Source organism: Hippichthys cyanospilos, chromosome 10, assembly GCF_059441005.1.
Source record: "Hippichthys cyanospilos isolate Australia breed blue-spotted pipefish chromosome 10, RoL_Hcya_1.0, whole genome shotgun sequence".
NCBI lineage: Eukaryota > Metazoa > Chordata > Actinopteri > Syngnathiformes > Syngnathidae > Hippichthys > Hippichthys cyanospilos.
Genome location: NC_142378.1, coordinates 10,952,980 through 10,979,543, shown reverse-complemented (window position 1 = coordinate 10,979,543; position 26,564 = coordinate 10,952,980). Strand labels below are relative to the sequence as shown.

Sequence of the window (26,564 nt, the reverse complement as noted above, 5' to 3'; positions counted from 1 at the left end):
GCTATTAAAGCACTCGAAAATCACAGAGGAAGGGACCCGCTCTGCTTTTGGATGAGTCTATTGATGCAGCCATTTTAGCACACAATGTAAATGACACGGCGTGGATTGTGCTAGAGACTGGAGGGTGCTTCGGCCGGGTGACGATAATGACAAGGAACGCTATTATTTGGTGCCCTGAGGAGTCTCTCATGCATTTTAGGTGTTTGTGCATTGTGTGTGTGTTTGTGTGTGGGTCAGAGGAAGGGAGGGATAAAGTGAGAGTGAGATTTTCTTGCTCTTCCTGCAACCTAGTGGCTATTCAATTCTCCCTTTTCATCCCTGGTTCACTCCTTTTCGTCATTATTCACGACGAGTCCACGTAGACTTTCTCATGTACTCCCAGTAAGTGAAACATGTTTGGATATTTTAGGTTATATAAAAGAAAATGACTGAAAAAATTACATCACAATTTGTTTATTAAACAACAAGAATTGGAACTGATTGTCTTCAATCCAGGTTAAGGAACAACTGAGAATTGAGAAAAAAAAAAAAAAAAAAAAAAAAATATATATATATATATATATATATAATAAAAATAAAAAAAAAACACAAGTCTGGTATTACCCCCTCAAAAGATTTAAAGAACGTACTAAAGATTAAAACCAGAGTCATGAAATAAAACACAACAGCAAACTCGAACAAGATGTTTCGCGCTGTTTTTGTCATTAATCCTGGGTAAATATGCAAATAGTCAGGTTTTTTTTTTTTCAATATATCAATATTTTTGGCATTTTGGTATTATTTGGTGGTACTATTTTTTCCCTACACATTGCAATTGATGTCAAATATACCTAAATTAACACAAATACTGAGGATTAACTATATAGTAGATAATCAAATTACTTCAATACATTGACTAGATTAGCCCATTTTCTGATCGGATCAGCTATTGTTTTTTTTTTCTCTTAATTTGCTGATCACCTCCAATCTCTTGATTGTGTGAAGCTACTCATAACTACAACTATATAAAATTTAAAGCCATGAATTAATATTTGTAAAGTTTAAATAAATACATGAGTCAAGGATTGTTATCTTTGTTACTTTATTTATAGCAGCATGGTGAACAAGTTAGCATATCTGCCTCATGTTGGTAAAATTGAATCTGTGTTTTCTTGCATTTTCTCTAGATATATTGGCTTTATCCCACATTGCAAAACATGGGTTTATTGAAGACTCTAAATTGTTCCTATGGTGTGACTGTCATTTAAAAATGTGTGTAAACACACACAAACAACTAACCAACTATACATTATGTATCTTAGATTTCTTAAGCCTTTGCAGGTGCCACCACATCAAGTGACCAATTAGTGCCTAAATGTTCGCTCTGTGCACAAAATTCAGACAGAAACATGCCCAGTTAAAGCTTTTGTCCTCCTAGCAGGGATTCATCTGTAATTTCCTGTATGTGTTTGTATGTCTGTAATTGCAGGGCACCAGATAAAGACAGGCAACATTCCAGCTGTGACGAGGCTGAGGAAGTCAAGGCATACACACACACGCACACACACAGCCAGAGGCACGTGTGCAGGTGAGCATTAAGTCAGTCAACTAAACAGATTGCGTCGCCGTTTGATATCAGCAGACAGACAGAGAAGGCTGGTCTGTACCTGCAGGCCGTCAACAGCACCCTCAACAGGAATGTCCTCCCCCTTGTGAGAAGCACATAAATGGAATTGTGGGCTTTCCTCTCAGACATCTACGTGACTGGCTAAAACTAATATTTAAATTTATAGTCCTGTGTCATCAAATCCCTACTTTTAATTCTCGTGAAGCAACTGTTTAAAGCAGGGGAACCCCAAACTTTTTGGGGGGTGTGTGAGAGAGCAGAGCTCAACCGGTAAGCTAAAATTATGGGCCGCTAATAAGGCTCAGCACCACAAGTAAGTAGAATACACTGTAATCGAGGTTAGCAAAATTAGCTAAGTTCTTCTTCAATGGATAGTGGCTCCGAAACGTCACGAGATACGCCCAAAACATACGCCCAAAACTACGCAAAATATCTTCAACACGCAATTGTCCTTTGCAACATGCACCCAAAACCATGCAAAATATATCAACACCCAATTGTCCATTGCAACATGCACACCCACTTTCACCTCCTAAATGCACAGATGTAAATAATGAAAGAAAAATGTATTTTAAATCTTAAAAAAAGGAGTCTGTTTTGCTCTGAGATGGCATGCCAAAGAAATATATCTAATACAGTGATTGAACTTAAAAAAAGCTTTTTAATATTTTAAATCATTATTCTCCAAAGTTAATATTTTGGAGAAAAAAACTGGGAACCAGATTCTAATATAAAACCCCTCTTTCCTGCACCTTTCTTTGAAGTCCAATTTGAGCCAAGAAATTAAAGCTTACCTATTAAAAATATATTGAAGCACATATTCACACGCTATTCAGATACTGTCTGCAGGCACTTCCTTTGTTACTTCGGAGTCATTTGATCACCCCTGTATGAATTTGTCTCTCTGGAATTACCAGGATGTTACAACAAAATAACCAGCATCAGATGGGGAAACTTTGATGGTATTAATTACCAAGACTTGTTCTGCTAGTTTGCTGTCGTGGGAAATTCACAAAGAATCTTTGGTGGTGTATTTTGGGTTAATCTACGGCGAATGATCATACTTTTAAGCATTAGGGGTTGAGAATAACTCGGTCAGTAAGTGTCTCTTGAACATTTATATTTTCCTGAAGAAACCACCACCTACGCTTATCTAAGGATGACTCAGTAGTTAAATGTCAGAGCTGTCCATGCCATTAAGGCCAACGTCTTTGAAGACTGGACACCCCGAAACCCCGCCCCCACTTCTCCCTGTCTCTTCTTATTCCTCTCTCGCTCCCACTCTGAATTTGCCTTCATCCGCCATCATCCATCTCCCACACATCCAGGCGAGTTTGGAGGCTGATGTGTGCGCAGACCTTGTCATTCACATTAGGGCAACATTGTCAGCTCAGGGCCTTCCCTCTCTCACTCTCTCTCTCTCTTCATGGCCCAGATCTTTCCTCCTGTCACCCTTGTCCTGCGGCCAGAAAAGACCTTATAAAGCAGCATCCGTCTCATCCACTTCTGTCAATTCCAACACTGTCATTCAAATTCTGTTTCATGAGGGAGCACAGACGTTTCTAACGTTCTATCGCAGCAAGACCTGTGCTTTTTTCTTCTTCTTTTTTTTTTTTGGCACAGTCTTGGTTTGGCAGTGAAAAGCAAACACTTTATTTTTTAATTAGGATTTTGAGTGCTTGTGCGCATGGAGGCAGAAGATGAAAACAGAGAAAAATTATGCTGCACTCTTTAACACCAGCCATGTATAAAATTAATATCTGCACTTAATGGTCGATTGTTGAGTCACCATTGTATTTTATTTCACATTACCTAATTAATTTAGCGACTGTCTGTTCTTTAAAAGCTTCCCAAATGCATATTTGTCTGAGGCCCTGTCTTGACTCATGGTCTCTGATGTACGTACAGTTACAAGGTCCCTAATGAACAAAAGACACTGGCTGGAATAGCAATAACATAGCTACTAGGTACAATGGATTTTATATATATATATATATATATATATATATATATATATATATATATATATATATATATATATATAGTTATTAGGTACAATGGATTTTATATATATATATATATATATATATATATATATATATATATATATATATATATAAATATGTATATATATGTATAAATAAAAATAAAAATTAAAATATATATTAAAATAGATGTTGATTAATTTGATAATTTATTACTTGTCAGTTAATCCAATCATTTAGACTATTTTATATATATTTATTTAATTTTAAATGTAATAATTACATATAAGAAAGGCATTGGGCAGTTCTGTTCATTGAAAAGCAAGGTTTGCATCATGGCAAAACTGATTATTAATTTGGTTGAGTCAACAGTTTCATTTGCACATTGCAAGGGCACTCTAAACATGAAAGTGCCTCTGTAGAGAGCACGCCCCACCTCAAAATTGCCATGACTCAGCCTTTTCAAGACGATGTCTTCCTCTCTCGACTGCTTTAAAGGAAATAAAGTCCTTCTCTAAACACTGACATGACCCAGAGTGCGATAATGAGAACGTGTTGTATGAGTTACTTCCATACAACACGTGGTGACAGTTCATGATAGGACAGTGTTAACACTGCTGGCATTTAACAATGAGAGAGGCAAAGCCAGTTCTTTGTGCAAGGGCCTCGTTAGTGGAGACACCGTGGAGTGTGCAACGGCTCTAATAATACATTTCTTTTTATATTCATATCAGCATAACTGTTCCTCTATTTTTTAACTTTTCCCCTGTAATTCTCAAGTTGAGTAGTGTGGTGCAAAGTCAAGGTGGGGACATGTTTACAAATATGTACGTTCTAAGCATGCTTACTAATGAGATGGTATTAAAGTATGGTAATATAAAATAGTGAGAAAATAATACTCAAAAATTGACATCACAGTTTAATAAAGTTTACATGTTCAAAGGAATAAGTACAAAAGCGTTTTGAATCCTACGCCTGGTTTACTATTGCTCATTTCATTTTGGTTAATCATACTCAATAAGGTATCCCAAAACATGACATGCTTCTAATAATACATACAAAAAATTTTATGTATGACTGTGACTTTTTAAATATATGCCCAAAGGTATAGGAAAACATATCAACCATTTATTTGTGTTCACATGTTATTCAGGTTTATACCTGTGCTTTTAAAATTTTTGTAACAAGATATTTTTAAATCTTTGTGACTCACTGTGAATGAACACCTTCAACAGGGATACGCGTTAGCGTTGTTTGTTATCATTCAATTTTTAAGTCACTTGTGCCCTTTAAACTCTAACAGAAACCATCTCTAAATTCAACCAGTTTCTGAATAATGCTACAATATTGGTTTTTGTATGCTTTGTACATTGTACTGTTTTAAATTCAGCTAAGTCGTAAAAGTGTGTTTAATTGAGGAAATAATTGCTTGGTTGTTTTTTCATAATTTAAGAGAATATTAATGTGTATAGCTTTTAATTTGGAGCTATTTGGAACAATATAATGTGTGTAATGCTTTTATGTTTAGCAAATTCTTGTTTTACAGAGTATACCCATAGGTTTGGAAATTATTTCACACCAAGAAATGTTATTTTCTTTACGTTTTCTATTTTGTTTGAGATTGTCAGACATAGGAACATAGTCGCCATGTCTTTTTTTTTTTTTTCCTTCTGGTTACCATTAGGTTTGTGCTTGCCCCAGTGAACATTCAACGCTGTCGGTGAGTTTGGTTAAACTCAAAAACCATCGACCGTTGATTGTACCCTGTAGTAGGCCGCCACCCCAAAAATAAAACATGCCGGTCCTGCACACTGGCTTTGGCTTTTACTGACTGACTCTCTCCTACAAGCAAGATGACGATTTCTTCTTTTTTTTCTCCGAAAAACAACCACAAAGGTCACAATCAACATTCATTGCTGTCGGTGGGTTTAACTGTATAGAAGAGCTCACTGAACGATGAATGCAACTGTGTCCCAGTTTTCAGCTGACCCTCACAACGAATAACGTCACGATATGCTGATGATGCCATTGTTTATATCTGTGCCTGCACCGCTCCAAGCTCTCTACCAATACCAGGCAAGCACGCCCCGCACGATCTGACAGGAAGTTCAGATTGCATCTCGATCACGCTGGCTGTGCTGGAGGGCTATGAGTCTCGCAACAAACGCAAAGCAGGAAGGTAGGGGGTGCGGAGGGTGAAGATGCAGCGATAGTTAAGAAAAAATGACCTTTAAAAGAAAATTGTGTTTACTTTTGATATATGACATAGCTGAAAATATTACGTGAAGAAAATGAATGCAGTAAGTAGTATACCCTAGAAGACTGTGCTTTTCAGATCTATTCATTTTAACTGATACTTTTCATAAAGGTGAACATAAAAAGAATGTTTTATTTGTTCCCTTTGCCTGTTTATTAAAACATCATTTGGCACAGTAATTGCAGCTTGAACTTGAATAAATAATTTTCTCCAGGTGTTAAGATTTCTTTCTCAATTATCTTGATTTTCTTAACCACTTACACTCTTTTTTTTAAATAAAGTTCTAATAACAGCAACAAAAAATTACATTTTTTTTTTTTTTACATTACATTTTAGATGTATTTATTTCTGTAATACTGTGTGAGAAGGACATTTTGGGGAGGAAAAAAAATACATTTGTAGTTAACAGCTACATTAGATTTACATGATTTACAGTGTAATCCTGGTATATTTACAGTATATCTCTATTGAAGACATTAGGCAAATTACCACATTGAAATATGTTTCTTATGACTCAGTAGGGCTGCACGATTATGTCCATAATTAAGACAAATTCACTGACATGGCAAAAATTTGGCACACGCGCTATACAGCTAACATACTTGACTACAAGCCAAAAAAATGAAGCCTACTTAAAATCAAGCACCTTATTTACTATTAAGCAATTTTTAATCAATTAGCAGTCAAAATGTCATTTCAAACTGAATCTATTCCAATGTTTTGCCAATCGGATTTTTCAAAATGGGTCTCAATTGACAGCTAGCACGGTATATATTAGGAATCAGGTGAGAAATGTAATGCCATTTTACATTGGTAAATAATATATTAGGATAATTAAAAAGCTGCGACTTTTGTCATGCAAAGATGATTTATGTTTCCAAATAAAATCAATTATTTAATATTTATACCTGCATTTGGTCAACGAAAAACAATCCAGATAAAAGGTGAGCAAACTCGGTAAAGATTATACATATTGGAAAACATCAAGGAGTCAAGGGTGAATAACAAGTGTGTTCTTGTTATTACAAATGGCAAAATTAAGGCTTGTGTCTGATAACAATAAATTAACAATGTAAAATAACAAAAATAACAATAAATGTCGTATTTACAACAGTACATAAAGATGCCATGTACATCACACCTGCATGTAAAAAGAACAGCATCGCTAAGAGCAAAATGTTAACTACAAATGGCCACTAGAGGGACTCCATCCACCATTCACCCATTTTCTATAGTGTTTAGGGAATATGCTGATGGAATCCTACTTCACAATCCTACTAATGACTCATGACACAACACATAAATCGCTGACTATGTACATCTACGGGATGTCTTGATTGTGTATGACATCATGCTATTCAAATTATTAAGCAATATTTGCACCTTTAAAGGTGGCTAATTCCCGTGCAAAAGCATAGCCTTTGATCTACTGTACATGAACATTCCCATTGCCAGCTGTCCCAATTTGTAATAGTAATACGCACAGTGTTAAAATATTTATTAAACACTGTGATTACTCAAAATAAGCACAACGTACATAACAAAGTGAAATTGTGAAAACAAGTTATTTTACATTTCAATACAGCCACAACTATCCAAAGATTTGTTGCTAATACCCGCAACTCCGACACATTGCAATAATTAATTCAACAAAGTGAAATGAATTCTGGTCTAAGAATGACCATTTGAAATTATGAAACATGCAGGAATATACTACAAGCCAAAACATTTCCTACAACTGTTGAGATGATTACACTGTCTTAATATGTAGTAGCATAGCTGTCACCTAATGAAACACTTATTTTTTAAATGGTGTTGATGTTAGTAATTCAAGAAAATCACATTACATAATTAATGTGAATCACTGATATGATTTATGTAATGAATTCATGCTGCATGAATAAGCTGATGATGATGGCTCTGATATTGGAAGAAAAACTTGCCCATAGAACATAATTAGTGAAATGGTTGGCGGAATATGCAGCATTCTAAGCAGCAAGACGCTAAATGAGTGCGTGTCTGCATCCATGCAAGGTTAATTTCGACAGTAGAACCAAGACTCTGTTCTCGTGACTATATTTTATGATTGAGATTCATAAGCAGAACCATAGATGAGCCTCTTTTAGTTAAAAATCCACCAAAAAATAATCCTTACAGTTATGTTGACACACTATCGGTACACAAACCTTTTACATTAAGTACCATCTGAAAATAACATTCTGTCTACCCCAACTACCACCATAAATACCAACATTAAACTATTGAAGACAACCAAGGCAGAGGTTGTAATTTAACAACACTATAAGACACTGTATTAAGATGTACAGTTTAACAATTAAAACGAGACTGCGTAAGTTTGTTACCGTCCAGGCTGGAATTCTGCAATCCAACAGCAGAACCGTTCAATATGAGAGGCATTTTGTGTTTATTTGTTTCAAGCTAGCAAGACGAAGAAAATAACTTACAAATTACAAATTTTTTGTAACTGTGTGAAAATCGTGGGTAGTATAATACCACTAGTCAATAGTTTGGTGCTGGTACTTTTAAAGGTTGAAATTCTATCAACATTTTTTTTTTTTTTTTAAGATGAGGGAATAGCTCCTCCAGCCAACCTTACAGTCTGCAACCTATTATGTTCCCTATTTATATTTAATAAATCCAGTAAACTCATGCTGTACAATTTGCAAAACATTTCTATAATATCAATGGTGCTCATCAATTAAATCGTCATCCACCACAGGAATTAATGAACATTTGAACAATGCATTCAAGCCACTGGAAATTAAATAAATCAATAATAAAGCATGTGATGTGTTCTCAATGAGAAGAATAGCACTTGTCATAACTTTAAATTTCTTTCACAATATTTACATGACTGGTAAAACATGCATAAAATTAAACGTAAAGAAAAAAAAAATAACAAAACCACATCACAGATTTGTCAGATGTAACAGAAATGTACATTTATTTTTCACGACCATCATTGAATGGTGTGTACGATACCATCTATGGCAGTTAAAAATGTCAAACATTTAAGCGGACTACAGAAGACAACTGCATGGAAGTCAAATTAGAAAGTTCTACTATTGAGGTTTTGACCAACATTTAAGGAAGCAAAAATCAAGGTTATTAAAAGCAACATGTTAAAAAACATTCTTTGTCATTTTCAATAAACTACACAGAATTGATATTTTTACATAGGGATGCACAATAACAGTTTACCTCAGATACAAATAAACGATAACTTCTTGCTTCTCAAAATCAATCCTAACAACTTTTTGTATGTACTACAAATATAACTGTCGTTGGTAGTTTAGGAATTGTTACGAGTATTCATTGAAGTGGACGAGTAGGAGCGAGTATATGCATTTTGGTGGCACGTTTTTCGATGACGACTGAAAGCGACAATCCAATAAAGGAAAGATAACAATGCCTGCCGTCTGCTTTCTATAACACTGTCTGGAATCAAGATGTCTCCTCCCAATTTGGGACCATTCCAGAACTTGATGAAAGTCAACACTAAAAACAACTCAAGTGATGTCTAAGTTTTTATTGAGAGTAAACAATTTTCTACAAACAGACGAGGGCTGCACAATTAATTGAATTTTAATTGCGATCACGTTATTGGTTGTCATGATTAATTAAGCTGATCCTCAGCGATATTAACATTTAAAAATACGGCTTCACGACATGTCAAATCAAGCACTTTGTGATCCTAACACTAGGGGGCAATGTTTCCCACATGTTTGCATGACAAAAGCCTCTGTAAGTTAGCAAGTAAGTTAGTTAGCTATGTTGCCCTGTGTGCCATTTGTTTTAATGATTATTTACCTTATTTATTTTAGTTTATTATCATTATTTGTAAGTATCAAGCCTTGAAGCCTTGTTTGTATACCGATGTTTAAAAAAAATGCAATCAATAGACATGTTTGAGCAAACATGGTGAATAATCATGATTAATAATCGTGATTTCAATATTGACATAAACAATGGTGATTGTTATTTTGGCCATAACCGTGAAGCCCTAAAACAGACCTTGTATATAATTACCAACGTTCAACCCGATCAAGTGTCAGAGTAACAGAAGTCACGTGATTTTCCCACCCAATATCAGTCCAGTAATACTTGATTGTGCATCCCTACTTTTACATTTTTTTCTCCTAATGAGAGTAGTTTTGCCCCACTCCTATTTCATTATGAAATAAGAAAAAAACACATAACATTATTAAAGCTATACTTAAGAAAAAAACTATCCTATAGTGAGCAAAATCTGATATACAGTAGATTGAAAAAAAAGAACTGTCTACACACACCCTCGTGCAAATGTACATCACCAGTGATAAGAAAAATCTTAAAAATGAATAAGACCAATTGAATATATACATCAAGTGAGGTGTGGGAGTAAATGTCCTCATAATTGTACATAACCAATGATAAAGTGATTCATAATTTCATAGTTCATCGTAATTTGTTGAGTTTGTATCAAGAAATCTGATATTTTTCAGTTCATTATTACTGTCTTATGTCAACTGGACGGAGCTGTCGCTCACCTTCAGCCAGGAATATCTGCAGGGCTCTGAAGAGCAGGTGGACACCCAACTCACGCTTTTTTTTCAGCTGCCAATTTGATACCACGCCATAGAAATCCCCGCGTTTCAAGTTGGTGAGCATTTTCAAACCTGGAGAGTAGAAGGGAGGTAAGGTTGACAAACTGGCTTTCACAACTGCTTGATGGACTATGTAACTATGACTTGTTTTCATCAGCAAAACTACAACTCAAGTCACATTCTAGGAACTTACGAATGGGCATAAGCATGGGGATTTTGCGGGCAGGCACTTACCAATGGCCTCTACCATGCAAGCCTCTCTTGTGTAGGCCTCCACTGGAATGACATTCTGGAAGCAGTGCAGTGAGATGACCCCCTGCTCTGCGTTCCATATCTGAAGTATTTGCTGCACTTTGGGGCACAGTTTCTGTTACAGAGTTGAAATAATCTGTTGCATCAATGCAGTATGAGCGCCAGCGACGAGATATGAGCATCAGTGACTTTTCAAAGTCCTGCATGCACCGTCCTCTACATTTTAGATTTTAATTATTAAATAAGTATATGATATTTGTCAGTCTTCACCTTTGAGGTCTTATCTCCTTTGTAGTACTCCAAGGCCTCGTAAAGATGACTGTAGGGGCGTGAACGTTTTCCTTTGCCCACGTAAAAAATGGCATTGACAAATGTCTGAAAGCATTCCTGTAGAGTCATGCTGTGACTCCGGCACGGAAGATTTTTTGTCACTCTAATGGATAGAAAAAAAAAACATGGAACAAATAACAATTCATGAGGTTGTTATCAAATCGCCAGTCTCATAAAAGTTGTGCAGCTACCTCTTTAGGTAACTAGAAGTTCTTAAATAGCGGTCCCCACTGGTTTTACCCACACAGACCTATTCATACAAGTACATACACGCTTTTCGTGTACTGAAAACCATTCACTATTCCCAGGAAGTGAGGGTGTGGGAGGGGGTAGGAGTAGGAGAGGATTACAGACGTAAATCCTACTTTCAAAGGTACTTGTTAGAGTATCGAGGTTTCACAAGTTTTATGATTTTCGTGGGGTGGGCTGTGTGGCTGACCTATATTCACGTTTGAGTACAAGTGTTCTTGCAAAATTGAGCTTTTTGTATAGGTATAATAGGAGAACTCTTTCAGGGTATAACATTTGTGGCCTATTTAAAATATGGTCAAAAATCAGTAAATCAGAGCAAACTGGTATAACTTTCTTATCTCAACATTCCACTCACTTCTTCCATTACATCCAATACTCAAGGAACCCTTGAGCTCAACATGACAAAATTATTGCCATGTTTCAAACGCTGACACTTGCCCAAAAACTCAATTTACTGTAACAGAAGGAAGATTATTGTTGGGAAAAGCAGATTCAGAATAGGTCATTAATGAACACATTTTTTGGGAGTAAATTAACTTGAAGTACTCATCCCATTTTTTATTTTACTTTTTTTTTAAAGAAAATCCCACACAGATGGTGGACACTTATCATATTGCTAAACCAAAGCTAAACTGGAATAGATTTCAAACAGCTCACACAATGACAGAAATTAATGGTACATTAATAATGTAGCCATTTCAAGTCATGCAGGATGGATTGCATTTTTTTTTTTTAAACATTGTGAAATTTGTAGTTACAACAGATATCAAATCATGAATCCTGACCTTGGGTCGAGCAGCAGGTAATTAAAGCTGGACTTGATATTGCCTTCTCTCCACTTTCTGTTCTGATCTGGTTGATCAAATTGTTGGCACAAGGCCTGCTCGTCAGCCTGACAGTCAGGCAGCTTGAAAGTTTGCAGGGCCCAATTCAGTTCTGCGCTATAACCTGAATGTTCTGCACAGAAAAAAATATGTGGTTCGGGACGGGATTATCAGGCAACGTAAAAAAATGTAAACTGATTATTTTAAAGTCTGAAAACACTGATACCTGTAAGTGGCTGTTCCACTTGGTCTTGGTGTAGTGATGGTTTAGACTTTGACTCCTGCAGAACGCGGCACAGCCTTTGAATGTAAACTGGCCTGGTTTGACGACTAATGGGGCCCGGACTCTCCCCCACCTCTATGAGCCTCCGTCTAAGCTCCTTATCCGTCAACCCCTCGGTCTCCAGCAAGAATTTACACTTTACCTCATTGACCTTTTTGTCATTGGGGCCTTCTGGAGGTTTCTGGTTTTCTTTGCAGTCTTGAATGTTGGCCTGCATAGCGCGCCAGTCATAAAGGATGGTCTCTTCACTGCTGGTGGTACTCATGCTAGAGCTGCGCGAAATATTAGCCGTAGGCGGTATATGAGCCTCAATCAGTTTGTGACCCTGCTCCGTATCAGTGTAAAGGTACTCCACTGGTTCATCCGCGTTCTCAATGTGCGGACGCCCACCAGGAGTGTAAGACAGGTTGGCCAGATGCTGCGACCTGTGGTGAGTTGATAGCAGACTCATGTTGTACCTGGGAGTACATCCGGTACCTGGAGTGCACGGAAGGTCTGAGCTTTCCCTTGACCTCCTTGGGGAAAAATAGCTGGAGCTGGATGAAGACGAGACAGAACCTTTTTGAGAGCTAGAGTCCCCCGCGATCCAAACATCTTCCTGCTTTTGGCAATGTACTTCAGGAAAATAATCTGTCCTCTTTGTTGCTTCATCCGTACTTGTCATGTCATCTGTCAAAAAATCCTTACCTTCAGCTAGGCCAACCTCTTGTCCTTGAAGGGCCTGGATAACCTGTGCAAGATTTTTTTCATAGGAATCCATTGAGGATTCATGATTTTCTTCTATGATAATTGTGTCACAAACAGGCTGTGACTCAACAAATGTGCCACTGGTGCTTTTTGGGAGGATGATTGTATCGGCCTGGCTCGAGATCACACATGAACCTGCTCTGAGGGTGCCAGTCTCGGTGTCTGGGGAATCTTTGTGCAATGATTCCGGTCCTGTGCTATTCTCTGAATTGGACAGTATGCGGCTTGGAGCACGTGGTGAACTATAGAAGTCAGTCCGAGACCTGGGAGTCATGTGCCGAGTCCGGAGCGGTTTCGAAAAAGTCTCCTCAAATAGGTAGGAAGTCTGAGTGAGGCTGTCAGGGGTTCTGCTATCTCGAAGTGAGCAGCGACTCTGCCTCGATCGTGTCCGGCCAGTAACAAATGGACTTAGTGTAAATGGTTCTGTGCTTTCAGATGGATTATCTGACCTAATGTTTTCCAACGGATATTTTTCCTCACTTAAAGCAATCACAGCAGGATTAGTACAAGCCTTAACCACATTTGTCTTGAGGTGATTATGCTCATTCAAGCTCAGTTCCTCAAGTTGAACAGCATCTAGTCGAGGTCCACTTTGAGCTTGTGGGACATCTTCATTAGAATTGGTAGTTTGTTCAGGTGGCGAGAGCCGTTTATGGTGCAAAATATCGAGTGCGCTGGTGTATTGATCACTTTCACAACTACTATAGCTACTGCTACCTCCACTGCTACTGCTGGGAACAATTGGATGCACTGGCTCTTGTATATTCTCCAGAGCTTCATTTACACAGTCATGCCCTTTTTTATCACTTTCTTCCAAAGCGCAGTGACTGAATACTGTTTTGTCCAAGTCTTCTTCTGTACTTTCACTACTTTCTCGGCAGAAAACAAAGACATGGTCTGGTGATGTTACATCTATGCCCTGTTGCGGTAAAACAGTTGCCAAACGTTCTGAATCCAGGAAGCCAGAGTACTCAGAAAGGTTGAAAGACATGCTGCCATTACCCTGTGTAGCATCTACAGCTGCCCCCTTTTGGGGAGATTCGGGAGTGAAAACGGGAAAATATTCATCAACATCACAGAAGCTGACACTTTTACGGTTTGCTTGTCTGGACAGAGGCGTGGGAAGTGTGTTGACTGCGGCAGGAGTAATTTGCCCACTTGCTGGGGGGTTATAAAGTACACCTCCCTCTGACAAGAGCACATCATCACCAGCAAAGATATTATTCTCCTTTGAAAATGGTATTGTGGGTCTTGCTGTAGACATCCGGGTGCTTGATAAAAGGGAGGCACCTTCAAATTCCACATGTAAAAAAGTGCTAGAGTTTGGATTGTGTTGGATTTCAGTGTCCCCATCAAAAAGTCTGTTATACATAGTTTCTTTGCAAATTTTACTTCTATTTATGTTACTGTTAAGAAACGACAGCCTTGTGCTGCTTAAAGGGGCGTCACCAAGGTCACTAATTAGAGATGACTGGGAAGTGAAGCTGCAGCCAGATTCTGGATAGCCAGATGTGTCTGAGTGGTCGGAATATACAGCTATGGAGAGATCAAAGATAAAGAAGAACTTGTCAATAGAGCTCTGAGGAGGTTTTCTAGGCTAGGCTAGGCTAGGCTGAGCTTGCTAATATGTCATGTAAAATGAAGTTGAGGAAAGATCCACATAAAATGTTGAGAAACAATGCAGTCATCATCACAATCTATACTGCATTGTAGTAAATGAGCTGCATTTTTTTTTCAAGTTTCTGTTTCCTAAAACAATTTCTTACTGTATTTGAATTGAGGCATGTCCTCTTCTTCTGTGCCCACATAACTGGACAGATGCTCTTGCAAAAGCTGAGCACACCTTCTGTTGTCCTCTAGTTCTGCAAGGTGCATCGGTGTATTCCCTTCCTGCATGAATGAAGAAGTGTTTAAGGAAAGTCTGTGTAAATTATGTGGCCAAATATACAGTTAGACCATACATTATCTTTAATGTTGGGGTTCCCTCCATTCATCAAGAGCAACTTAAGATTTTGATAGCATCCCCAAATTGCAGCAACATGAAGGGGAGTGAGGCCATCTGATGATCTGTGAATAAAAGAGAAGAATTGTTATAGTTTTTCTTTCCTTCTCAAACCATGAACTAAGGGCAATTCACATTAGGTTTTGTCTTGTGGTTACTAGCTGCCATGCTAATGAACGCACAGGCCTCTATTTGGGTGTGCTTACAAAGTCACTACCTCAGCCCAAAGCCATAGCAAGAAATTTGGGAACCAAGGCAAAAAATAGTTCTGGAAATCAATTCATTTGTCTTTATTTAACAAATCAATGAATCAAACTGAAAAAAATAAATAAAATAAATAAATAAATCATATCCTTATGATGAAAAAAGCCATTTATTCAAATTGATAGGGCAAGAAAACACACATTAACACAATTATTCAATGTGGAACAGTGCAATTGTTACATTTACATTTGTAAAAACTTAGCATGCAATTTCAACTACCTAAATAGCATCATTACGCACAAAGTTGAGTACATGTTAAAAAAAATCACAAGTCTGGTTCCAACATATAAGTGGTGAGTCACTCACCTAACATTCGGGTTAGCACCATGTTGCAGTAGCAGTTTCAAGCATCGCCTGTTTTTCTCCGTTTCTTTGCCTACAGCCAAATGTATTGCAGCCACCCCCTTACGCCCAACAAGGTCAGGGATTGCACCCTGAGATAGAAGTAGCTGCACCGATCTGTGGAGAGAAAAGGCATGTATTACTTTTTTAATATATATATATATATATATATATATATATATATATATATATATATATATATATATATATATATATATATATATATATATATATATATATATATATATATAAGGGCATAACTCAATCAATTAAAATTAAGGCATTTATTCATAAACGGTACAGATCCTCTCGTAAAGATATGTACCAAAGATCAAGAATGGATGAAACAGAAGATGATGTTCTTTTTATATTTCCTAATACAAGGATCTCATTTATTGTCAATGACTATCTGTAATTCATGTTTTACTGCAAAATGCAGTGTAATGAATACCTCAAGTATTGTAAAATCAGTTAATCCAATATGAAACAAAAGAGGTATATGAAAAAGTTATGCTCTACATTCTTTTACGAGTATTCCACAAATAAAAATAGCAGCCTGTGGATCGCCGACTTCATGGCTGAGTAATCACACAGTGCATCAAATTTATGGCACAGAATGAGTATTTAGCACGCCAGTTTAACAGTTCTGGGATTCGGTGTTTGAATATCTTTACTTGCATGTTTTCTACATGTTTGCATAGATTTTCTCTAGGTACGTTGACATTTTCCGAAATTTCTAAAACAATGCCAAGTAATAAATACATGGGCATAGATAGCTGTACCAGTGAGCTGAACTGGAAGCAAAAGCTACGTTTTGTTCTGTTGCAGGCAAAAAGCTAAACCTATCACGTCTAAGTGATGAATTATCATGTTATTACGTGGAAATTATGCTAGAATGTGGTATTAAACTGTTATTCTGGCGAGGCACAACATGCATCTGTATCTATCAAATAGCTACAAACTATAAATAGCTACAACTCTTTTGGACAAAAGACATATTTAAAAAAAACTCTACTTAGTCTTTAAAAAAACGCAAAACAAAACAAATAAAATGATGAGTGAAAATATAACAAGAAAATAAAAACAATAGGCCATGAATGAAGCCCTATACTGTAGTGAGTGATTATGCGTTTACTCACCGAAAAATGCTCCACATCATGTCATGTGCTGCTTTGTTTTATTTAATTTTTGTGACAGGGTGAGGGTTATCAAATCATTGTAGATAAGCACACTGCACAGTGTCGTCATTAACCCATTTTCTTCCACGGATCTCCCAATGGGGACAGTAAAATATACGGTACTACCTCCTTTTAACCTTAGACACGTCACGCAAAATGCATTTTGACAAAGGCCACGAAATTTTAAAATCATTACAATGACGTAAAAAAATTCCTTGTCGACTCGGAATTGAACTCGACCCCGTCAGCCTCCCCCCGCGATGGGGGGAACAGACATAGTTTTAACAAAAGACGTTTACATCACCTTGGTTCTCCTTTGTTCACTGCTGCACACAATTTACTTTCCAGTCTCCTCTTCATTGCATCCATATTCACTCATTCAAAAGAGGTCTACTCTCGATTTGCAGCATCTTTCGTAGAGCAAAGTGATCGAGGTAACACAATCGCAGCTAACAGGCGAACCCAGAAACAAACAAAACATGGTTTTGAGCATGATTTGCGCATAATGCACAATGGTTAATACAACTGTTTAACAATCCGATATAGCCATGTGCCTCGATTATATGAATAAATACAAATTGCTCTTACTCGTGGCAGCTTTCCTCTATTATTTCCGACAACAAAACAAAACTTCCCTCCAAAGGAAAAGAACCTCCCTTTTGGTGACGATATCGGATGCTTGTTGCCAGATCCGCCCCGCCCACCATAGATTAGGCGCATTACCGCCATCTCCCGGGCTGGAGTGTGAACCAGTAGAAATGCCGCAAATAAAACTTTAAAATTTGTATTTACAGCTATTTAATGCATGACAGTTGTCACGTGGTTGGAATACCGAGGTCAGGCATTCTACTCCGGGCTCAATCACTACCCTTGGGAAATTTGGCATGTCTTCCACCTGCTTGTTGGGAATTGCTCTATGCAAGGCCTAATCTTTCTTCGCATATCCCCCCCACCATATCCAGCACCGTAGATGGATGTTAATTCATTAAAAACTCTAAATTAAGTGTTATCAACCTATGCATAGCACATGGCCTTGCTTAAAAAAAAAGGTTTATGAGGCACATTGTGATTTTGAAAGAATGCAGTACAAGCAAGCATGTGAAGATAAAAACACTTGCAGAGATTATAAGAAATAAGTTCTGCATATTTCTACTCATCTGTGTCCAATCTTGTTAAATTATTGTTGAAAATTATTGACAACTCATACACGATCACTATCAAAATAGAAAAAAATAGAAAATAACGAATTGAAAGTTCATTTTCAACAAATGTTATGTGTGTGTGTATATGAAACCTTAAAACTAACCATGGATAAAGAATTACCTGTAGCTCCTAGTTTCGATAAGGCTGGTGAGCCCTCCATTTAATTTTCCCTAGGTGTGATTGTGAGTGTCATGGTTGTTTCTCTATATTTTCCCCGTGAGTTGTTAGATCAAGCATGTCTTAACCCGGTCCTCGAGGGCTGCTATCCTGCATGATTCAAAAGATCAGGATCGGTATGAGACTTCCGCTGAACTTTCTGGTGAGCTGGCCATTTGAATCAGGTGTGTTGGGAAAACAGAAACCTCAAACACATGCAAGATAGGCCCTTAAGGACCGGGTTTGAACATGCCTGGTTTAAACGCTTCAGGGCCTAAAAGTGTCAAACTCCAGTCCACGAGGGCAGTTTTTCTTTGTAACACGCCTGATTTAAATGATTAGCTTATTAACGAGCTCTGCAGGAGGTTCACAATGATCCTGATCATTTGAATCAGTTGCGCTGTAAAGAGAAACTTGGAAAACCTGCAGGAAAAGGCCGTTGTGGACTGGGGTTTGATGCTTTTAGGCTTTAGTGTGTTAACAAGATAGAAGTCAGCTGGGATAGGTTCCTGCACATCCACGACCAGAGTCTAGATTAGCAGTATTGAAGCCTGGATGAATGAATATAACATGTTAAAAAGTAATTGAAACAATGCTAGAAAAACAGCAAATTGAAGACAATGGCTTCATGCCATATACAGTGAACATCTGTTTGAATGTACTGCACACCAATCATTTTGAGGTCAATAAATACAAATTACTTTGAAATGGCAATTGTGATGGGTTTGCCACTTTTCACAGTAGCCCATTCATAAAATTGAAGAACACCAAGAGATATTAGATACAATTATGACGAAGACATAGAGAAAACAATTAGGCAAATGAAGAGGAGCAGCAAGCTGGGGTAGAAAGATCCAGCATGGCTTTGAAGGTTGAGCTTGCAGTCCTCATATGGCGGCAGACAAGCTGCGTAAGCCATTACATGCGCAATGTAGTTCTGTTCTTGAACTCCATGGAATAGGTGGGACATTGGACCTTTGGCATAGATAGCCACATCCTCAATGCCGTGGGTCTCCGAATCCAGGGGTACTGTTGCCTGTTGACGGTACTCAACACCCACTGAAGAAGAAGGGAAGTGTGGATTAGATTAATTTGCCTTCGGAGTTGTCTGTAGATTTAGTGAAGTACTTAAGTCCCTACATACATATAGAGTGTGTGTATGTGTGTGCGTGTGTGTGTATGTGTGTGTGTATATGTGTGTGAGTGCGATAGTTAACATCCAGGGCTCCCCATTTTACACCACAAGATGGAGCTCCACTATAAAAGGCCTGCTGAATGTCTACTTACTTGAAATGGTCTCATTTACATCTGGACGAGTTCCATTGTAAAACTGGTATCCTGGTCCATTTGCATATCCAGCCATAGTAAAGCGCTTCCTGTCTTCAGCAATTGATCGGGAAACTCCTAAAGATGACGTGATACACTACTGTCAGAAAGTGTTTCTCCATTCAGATACTGTAATTTGTAGGAAGCATCACCTAAAACCGGGTTTCCTCTGGCCGAATGTCCGCCAAAGGAGAAGACGTGTGAGTGGTCTGCAGTAACGATAGACAGGGTGTCCAGCTCATTTGTGAGTTCAGCTGCTCGCCCGATAGCTCGATCAAACTCCATCGTCTCAGTGAGAGATCTTACGGCCCTCCCGCCATGGTGGCCGTGGTCAATTCTCCCCCTTGAATTTCAAAGAAAAATAACTCTCAAATGTGTTTTGTTCATTCCACAAATAGAGAGATTTCACATGATCCATGCACAAAATACGGAAAGTACAGGATGAAGCATAATTGTCCTCAGACAAAATGTGATTTCATGTGGTTGGTTTTGTTTATACAGTATTTGCTAACACTTTAGAATAATGATTGTGTGTTAGTAATTTGTGATAAGGTCATGATGAATATGTATGAACTTGTAAAAGCTGAATGATAAGGAATAAGGAATAATTTACGATCGTTAGTTAATGATTTGTAAATATGTTTGCAGGTGAAGTCATGATGAGCAAGTATAAACTATAAACTTAATCATTTGCAACTATTGAAGAATTCTGAATTAATAATTTGCAAATACTATATGAAGAACTGATTACTTCAAGAATAAGATGCATTGCAAATGTTCAATAAATAATTGGTATCATAAAGTTTTGCCCTTACTTTTGATTATTAAAGCATATCCCACATATCTAAAACCACGTTTAGCCAAATAATGAATACAAATGCATTGTATTATACACACTTCATGTTTTGTAATTATCTGTTTTTTTAAACAACAACAAAAATAGAATAAATGGTCAGTTTTTCTCCCATAAATATGGATTACTAGTTCACGAACATAAAATGTGTCCCATACATGATGCTGATCTGTGTTATATGTATATTTTGTGGTTGCATCTTACGTTAACAATTATACTTATCTTCGACAAAAAGGAAATATCCTTTTGGGTTTTTGCTCAGAATCTTAATGGCTTTTTCTACCATCTCTGTTAAGGATGGGTCACTCAGCGGATTGCGTTCTAGTTCATAGCGACAGTCACCAGGCTCAAAAAGACCTAAAGAGAGTCAAAACAATGCTCGTTAATAAAACAAAAAATATATTGCGGTATTCCAAGGGAAAGTCAACCCATAAAGTGTCTTAATAATATGTTCTCTTCACCCCCCACTAGTCTGTACACAGCATTTTGATTATTATCGCACTTGTAGAATATAAATTAGTCAGCAAAAGCCACCCGTTTATAGAAATTTAAGGGGGGCTGCCATTTTGCCAATTGTTGTCAGTGAAAAATGACATCACATCCTCATGGCTCAGGGAAATGACCAATCATGGCTCATCTGTTTTCTGGACCGTGACATTTGCAAACTTAGCTGTGATTGGTCTGTAGTGGAGTCTTACGTAGCAGTGATGTCATTTAGTCAACAGCAAGTGGCAAAATGGCCACTGAAATGGATAAAAACCATTGGATAAAAACCATTGGATTTTGCAGCCTAATTTATACTCCACAAATTAACTACCGGAATTAATCAGGATACCTTGTTGAGACTATAAAACATATTTTTGTGGAGACTTGTTTCGGGGTGACTTCCCTCTCTTATGTCAAGTTTGAATGGATCAATGAATCATCAACAAAAATGTGCGATGCAAGCACAATGTTTTAGGATTGTACATACCCATTAGGAAGTCTGTTTTTACAGGATCAACAGCATCAAACTCTTTTTTGTTCCAAACATATTTAGCATTCTGTTGGCCATGAAAAGCACATTGATAAACCCGTTATATGTATCCTGCTACATAATTTAAAATAAGGAAATGGACAACACAAGCATACACACATGTAAATCATGCCCTTACCTTTTTATTCTTTAGCCACTCAACAATAAGGTTTGTTTTATCATTCCGGTCTCCTTTAGAACGGGGGTACTCCGGGTCTTGCATTTCTCTGGGAAGCATGTACTTTCGACCACCGCCAAGTATGACCTTGATAAGGCACAATAGCATTTTCAGCAGTTGTAAGTAAGTGTGCAGAAGTAAAGATGAAAAACATGTGTGGTAATGGTACATACTGAGACTATTCACAAGAAATGATGCATGGTGTATTTTACACTTCAAATCTTACATTTATCGCAACGTTGTGAACAAGCTGGTATGCAATGTCTCGACATCCGTTTGCTTTAGCCTCAGAGGTGAGATCTGAGTCAGCGTACCAATCTCGGTTGGCGGCGTGAGCGTAGTTTGCACCTGGTGATGCATGTTGAACTCGGGTTGTAGTGACAATTCCAACTGATTTCCCTGAAACAAAAATAAAGCCGCAGTCAGACGAATACATACATAAGGTAGCTGCAAATACTCAATTTACGGTAAACCGTAGACCTGTGTCTGATATGCCAAAGTCATCCTAATGTTTGTATTTGTATTTCGGTAGTAGCTGGAGGTGATCACGACCACATGCCTTTCTTACTGCACAATCCCCACCCAACCCCAAGCTCTTTTGAACATGTGTCCCTCATTTGTCTTTCTTGAGTCCTTTTGCCTTTCTGAAATACTGATATAAAATTCTCGCAAGCTAGAAGGAACTACTGAGTAATGATGGTAGTCACAATTATTTGATCCACATTGTCACACACACAAAAAAGATCAAATAAGCCCTACTGAGCTTTTTTCATATTGTTAGCGGCAGCAGGCCAAATTACTTTGCATGCAGGGAAGACCCCACAAAGTGTAACTAAAATTACTGAAATGCCAGTAATATATTTAATGGTGAAGTATATCTATATCTAACATTTGCATGTGTGTGCAATTTTGGGTGGTGAGATGACTGAAAAGATTTGACGTTTCCCCCTGTGCGGCAATTATTTTCTTGCGTTCTCTGAATACAGGGTAATTATCTTGGATTCCGTTTCCATCTGCTGTCTTATAAAACTTGAAATACAGCCACACATAAATATGACGTTGTCTACTTCATCTTCTCTTTCCTTAATGGTTTGCTGATGGGGCGCACAGTGGATGCGAGAAGAAGATTTGCACTATACTGTACATTTAGACAAATGTTAGGAACACTAACCTTTTGAAACAGTCACAAACCCAGGCTGTCTTCACCATATTTAGGAAAGGATACCACTACACCATAAGTAAGTAGTGGATCATTAGAGGCAGAACGGCCTTCTTGACATTATCCGAGAAATCTTTCAGAAGGACTGACCTATTTTTACCGACAGAAATCCTTGAAATGTTCTTATTATTATAACTTATTTTCCCAAAAGTCGATTCTCTTCCATTTGTAGCATATTTTTGGCATTGGCTTACTTCGGTGCTTATCAATTATTTTTTGCAAAGCTCTCCTAGGAAAGAGAAAATATTCCGCGCCCTCCCACTTGCCACGGCAACCGTAAATAAGATTATTATCTATAAAAAAAATTATAAGTATACATAGAACGGGTTGCTCTCTTACACTGACTAAAGGAAAAACCAATATAAACCAACTTTTAAAAACTGATATTTTTTTACAGCATTTATATTCGTTGACGGTTTGTCTAAGCAAAGTAAAAAAACGAAGTCCATCAACGTGCCTGAAAAAAGATGCCAAACCTTATTTTATCACAATTACACTTCCTGCCCCCCCCCCCGCCCCCCCCCCGTACTGTAACTGTAAGGCTTTTAAAACTCAATTAAACATTGACCCCATAGACAATAAAGCCCTTTCATTCTTTTGAGACTGTGGTTATTAGGGCTATACAAACAAATTTGACTTTGACATTTGCGAAACTGACAAAGAGAACAATGCACATCGAGTGGGTGACAATGGGAGCACGGAATCACATATGATTGTGCATACTGTGTGTTGATTCGGCAAATAGCTTCCCCCTTTATTAGCTTGCTTTAATACAACCAGCGAAACTAAAAAATATATGTGTATGCAATTTTTCTTGATAAGCCAAATACAGTATATATTTTTCCTTCTCAGCAGCACAGATACACTTTAAGAAGCATGGTTCTAAAATGTCAGACGAAACGTGCAAAGATGCTTTGGCACGGTTCGACAAGTGCGTTTTAATGAGAAGCAGCTGGCTAAAGCGAATGTTACCTGCTTGCTTGGCCCGATACAGCACAGATTCGACTTCATTCCCATATGTGGCACTGCAGTTGTTTCTTGGAGTGGAAGCAGTGACTCCCAGGGTGCCATAGTTGGCTTTCACTCCACATAAGTATGCAGTCGCCGTCCCAGCACTATCAGGCATTTGTTGATCTACATTGTATGTCTGCAAGGGCAAAACATGACAAACTCATCACATTGCCGTGTTCCTTTCGAAAAGTAAGTTCAACAAATAGTGAAGTTTCAAATTGTACTTTCAAATTTATTCAAAATGAACCAATAAGAGCAGTGCTCCCAATTTCATTGTAGGCCAGCTATACAATAATAATGGTATTCTATTCTATTCTATTCTATTCTATTCTATTCTATTCTATTCTATTCTATTCTATAATAATGGTGATACATTATTTAGTAATTTATTCTCACAATTCCAATCTTTTGGTTTACCTCTCTTCATTATTTGTTTCTAGATTTATTGACTTTTGTTCTTACAAACTCGATTCAATATTTCATTATTGTTTGTCTAATTGTTTAAATTCTGATTCTGTGTGAGCGTGTGCCCATTCCTTTAAGTGGCATATACCTTGATATAAATATATGTTCCAAATGAACAGCATCAGATATTTGTAATCTGAGTTTCAATGATCGTGCTGACCTTGGACAATGCCAGGTGAGGGAAGGTGTCCATGACCAGACTGGTCTCTTCTCCAGAGTGTCCTTCCTTTTGACCTTTGAGAATGCGGGCAGCAGTAACTGTTGTTACTCCCATACCTGAAAGCAAATGGGAAGCCTGAATGTTAGCTAATATCTATAAAATCTGATCCATGAACTACTCTAAGCTCCAATATGATGTGCCTTCTATTAGACATATTGCAGTATTGTTGGCCTCGATGGGGTTAAATCCAAAATTGCTTTCAAGAATTTAATTGTAATGGGATTACAAACTTTAGGCAACACTAGGCTCTGATAAAAATCAAAATGGTAGCACTCAGACAATACTTGTAGATATTAAAATGAACTTAAGATACTGACCTTGGCTCACTATAAACAAATGAGTAATCAAAGTTATGACTATTGCACAATTTGAGATTAGAGAGTAAAAGGGGAAAAATAACCTTTAATTACTTCTTAATGAAGACACAAATGAACAGAATCCAGACAAGACTTTTCATATTGTCAGATTGTTTCTGTTCTCATCAAGGTTATCACTACACATGTAGAGAAAATGCATGCAATCTAAGACAAAAAGCACCTTTACTGTCAGTTTTTTTTTTTTTTTTTACTTTTCCCCAAAGCAATTTCAACGTGTCATCGAGTCACCTCTCTTTGTCGTGATACATTCCCTTTGCTATTTAGTTCACACCAATTTGATCATTTCATTTGAAAATTGTACTGTCACAGTGATTAAACTTTCCACTCTATGATCCAGTGGCATATAATTACCTTACTAATACGAAGAGGCTGTTTAATTAGGAAGATAATGTCTTACCGTCCCCTAGGAAGAGGATGATGTTCTTGGCTCGGTGGAGATTAGGCTGAATGTTGAGAGCAGTGTGAAGAGCTTGCTTCCCTTTGTTATTCCAGTAAACGGCATGGAGCTCTTCCTCTTTAGAGAGGAAAGTAACAGTGAGTGAGTATTATCCAGTTGTGGACCAGATTCCATTAATTTAAAACAAATGAGAATGCAGTAAATTTGTGTCTAATCGTTTTGTAATATGCAGGTTGGTATGTCGCCCTGGAATCATAAAGTCAAATGTCACGAAAATATGAAATAAGTGATCAACGTTTACCGTTAATAGAGTCAGTCCTCTGGATCGGAATAAAAAATAGTAATCCACACAAAACTAACATATGCATCCCGGCCATGTTATAGAGATTATCAGAGTTTGAAAGTATTGCGCAGGGAAAAACACACCTTGGTCTTTTTATAGCCACAGTAAAGGAACAAAGGGCAAATATCTTTTGCAGTGGGCAAAAGAGAACGTAACAGTGCACCTCTAAGGCACTGGAGATGCTGTGATAAATTAGTAGGGTTCTTGTCCTTACATTGGGTTCTGTCCACAGAGTTTTCAATGCATGCAGCTTCCAGCAAACAAAAATAAGAAAATGTAAATACTATAGCAATCCGCAAATGTCCTCAGACTTACTGATTGGTGATATTACAACGTACACGTGCAAATACAATCACATGTGTAAGTATAATAACACTTAACACCGGGTGTGTCACTGACATTCTGTCGGTCTATTTATGATTTTGTTATGATGTTTTATGATGTTGATCATTATATGCTTATGATGACCATAATTAGCATTTCAAATCCACGGAAGGTTACTTTATCACCAATTTATTGGAATACACAGGAAAATGTACTGCAATTCTTTAAATATCTGGAGTTTTGTCTTCTAAATACATCAACGTGAACAAAAACATGTTTGGAGATAATATCTAAAAATGTGCATGGACCTGGAAAAAATGTACTTTTTTTTTTTTAGGTATAGCGTTGTGCAATTTTCATCATTTCAGTTATCTTGAATTTCTGGAGGTGTGGCTTCTATGGCACCCAGTGATGGAATTGAGGGTCCAGCAATATTTGATATTCACTCAATTAAGAACTTCACACCTATTTACTGCACAAAGTATCATTTGTATATATTCTTTACTACCGATCAACTAAAGCTTGCATCACTTAAATTTTACAGTGGT

General features: G+C 37.5%; 2 protein-coding genes and 1 long non-coding RNA gene across 3 annotated transcripts in view; 1 reads left to right on the top strand and 2 right to left on the bottom strand.

The window, feature by feature from the left end:
• The window catches only part of LOC148417064 (uncharacterized), a 29,433-nt gene extending 25,862 nt beyond the window's left edge, over nucleotides 1–3,571 (top strand). The window contains exon 4 of the long non-coding RNA XR_015866986.1: nucleotides 1,469–3,571. This is a non-coding gene — a long non-coding RNA (uncharacterized LOC148417064). The remainder of the gene's footprint in view (nucleotides 1–1,468) is intronic.
• A 4,511-nt stretch (nucleotides 3,572–8,082) lies between these two features.
• ankle1 (ankyrin repeat and LEM domain containing 1) lies at nucleotides 8,083–17,544 on the bottom strand. The gene is made up of 10 exons (XM_088425656.1): nucleotides 17,518–17,544; nucleotides 17,234–17,378; nucleotides 15,716–15,868; nucleotides 15,105–15,210; nucleotides 14,910–15,033; nucleotides 12,340–14,679; nucleotides 12,075–12,246; nucleotides 10,978–11,140; nucleotides 10,690–10,822; nucleotides 8,083–10,527 (listed from the first exon to the last, which is right to left on the bottom strand). Exons 2-10 carry the CDS (start codon nucleotides 17,296–17,298, stop codon nucleotides 10,361–10,363), a joined length of 3,423 nt encoding a protein of 1,140 aa, XP_088281782.1. The 5' UTR covers nucleotides 17,299–17,378; nucleotides 17,518–17,544; the 3' UTR covers nucleotides 8,083–10,360.
• Nucleotides 17,545–18,554: 1,010 nt separating this feature from the next.
• On the bottom strand, nucleotides 18,555–25,730 carry LOC148417062 (alkaline phosphatase-like). Its single transcript, XM_088425570.1, has 11 exons — nucleotides 25,651–25,730; nucleotides 25,350–25,466; nucleotides 24,516–24,631; nucleotides 23,852–24,026; nucleotides 21,887–22,059; nucleotides 21,622–21,747; nucleotides 21,441–21,510; nucleotides 20,686–20,824; nucleotides 19,767–19,957; nucleotides 19,576–19,692; nucleotides 18,555–19,347 (listed from the first exon to the last, which is right to left on the bottom strand). The coding sequence occupies exons 1-11, from the start codon at nucleotides 25,724–25,726 to the stop codon at nucleotides 19,076–19,078; spliced, it is 1,572 nt and encodes a 523-aa protein (XP_088281696.1). The 5' UTR covers nucleotides 25,727–25,730; the 3' UTR covers nucleotides 18,555–19,075.
• Nucleotides 25,731–26,564: the final 834 nt, after the last annotated feature.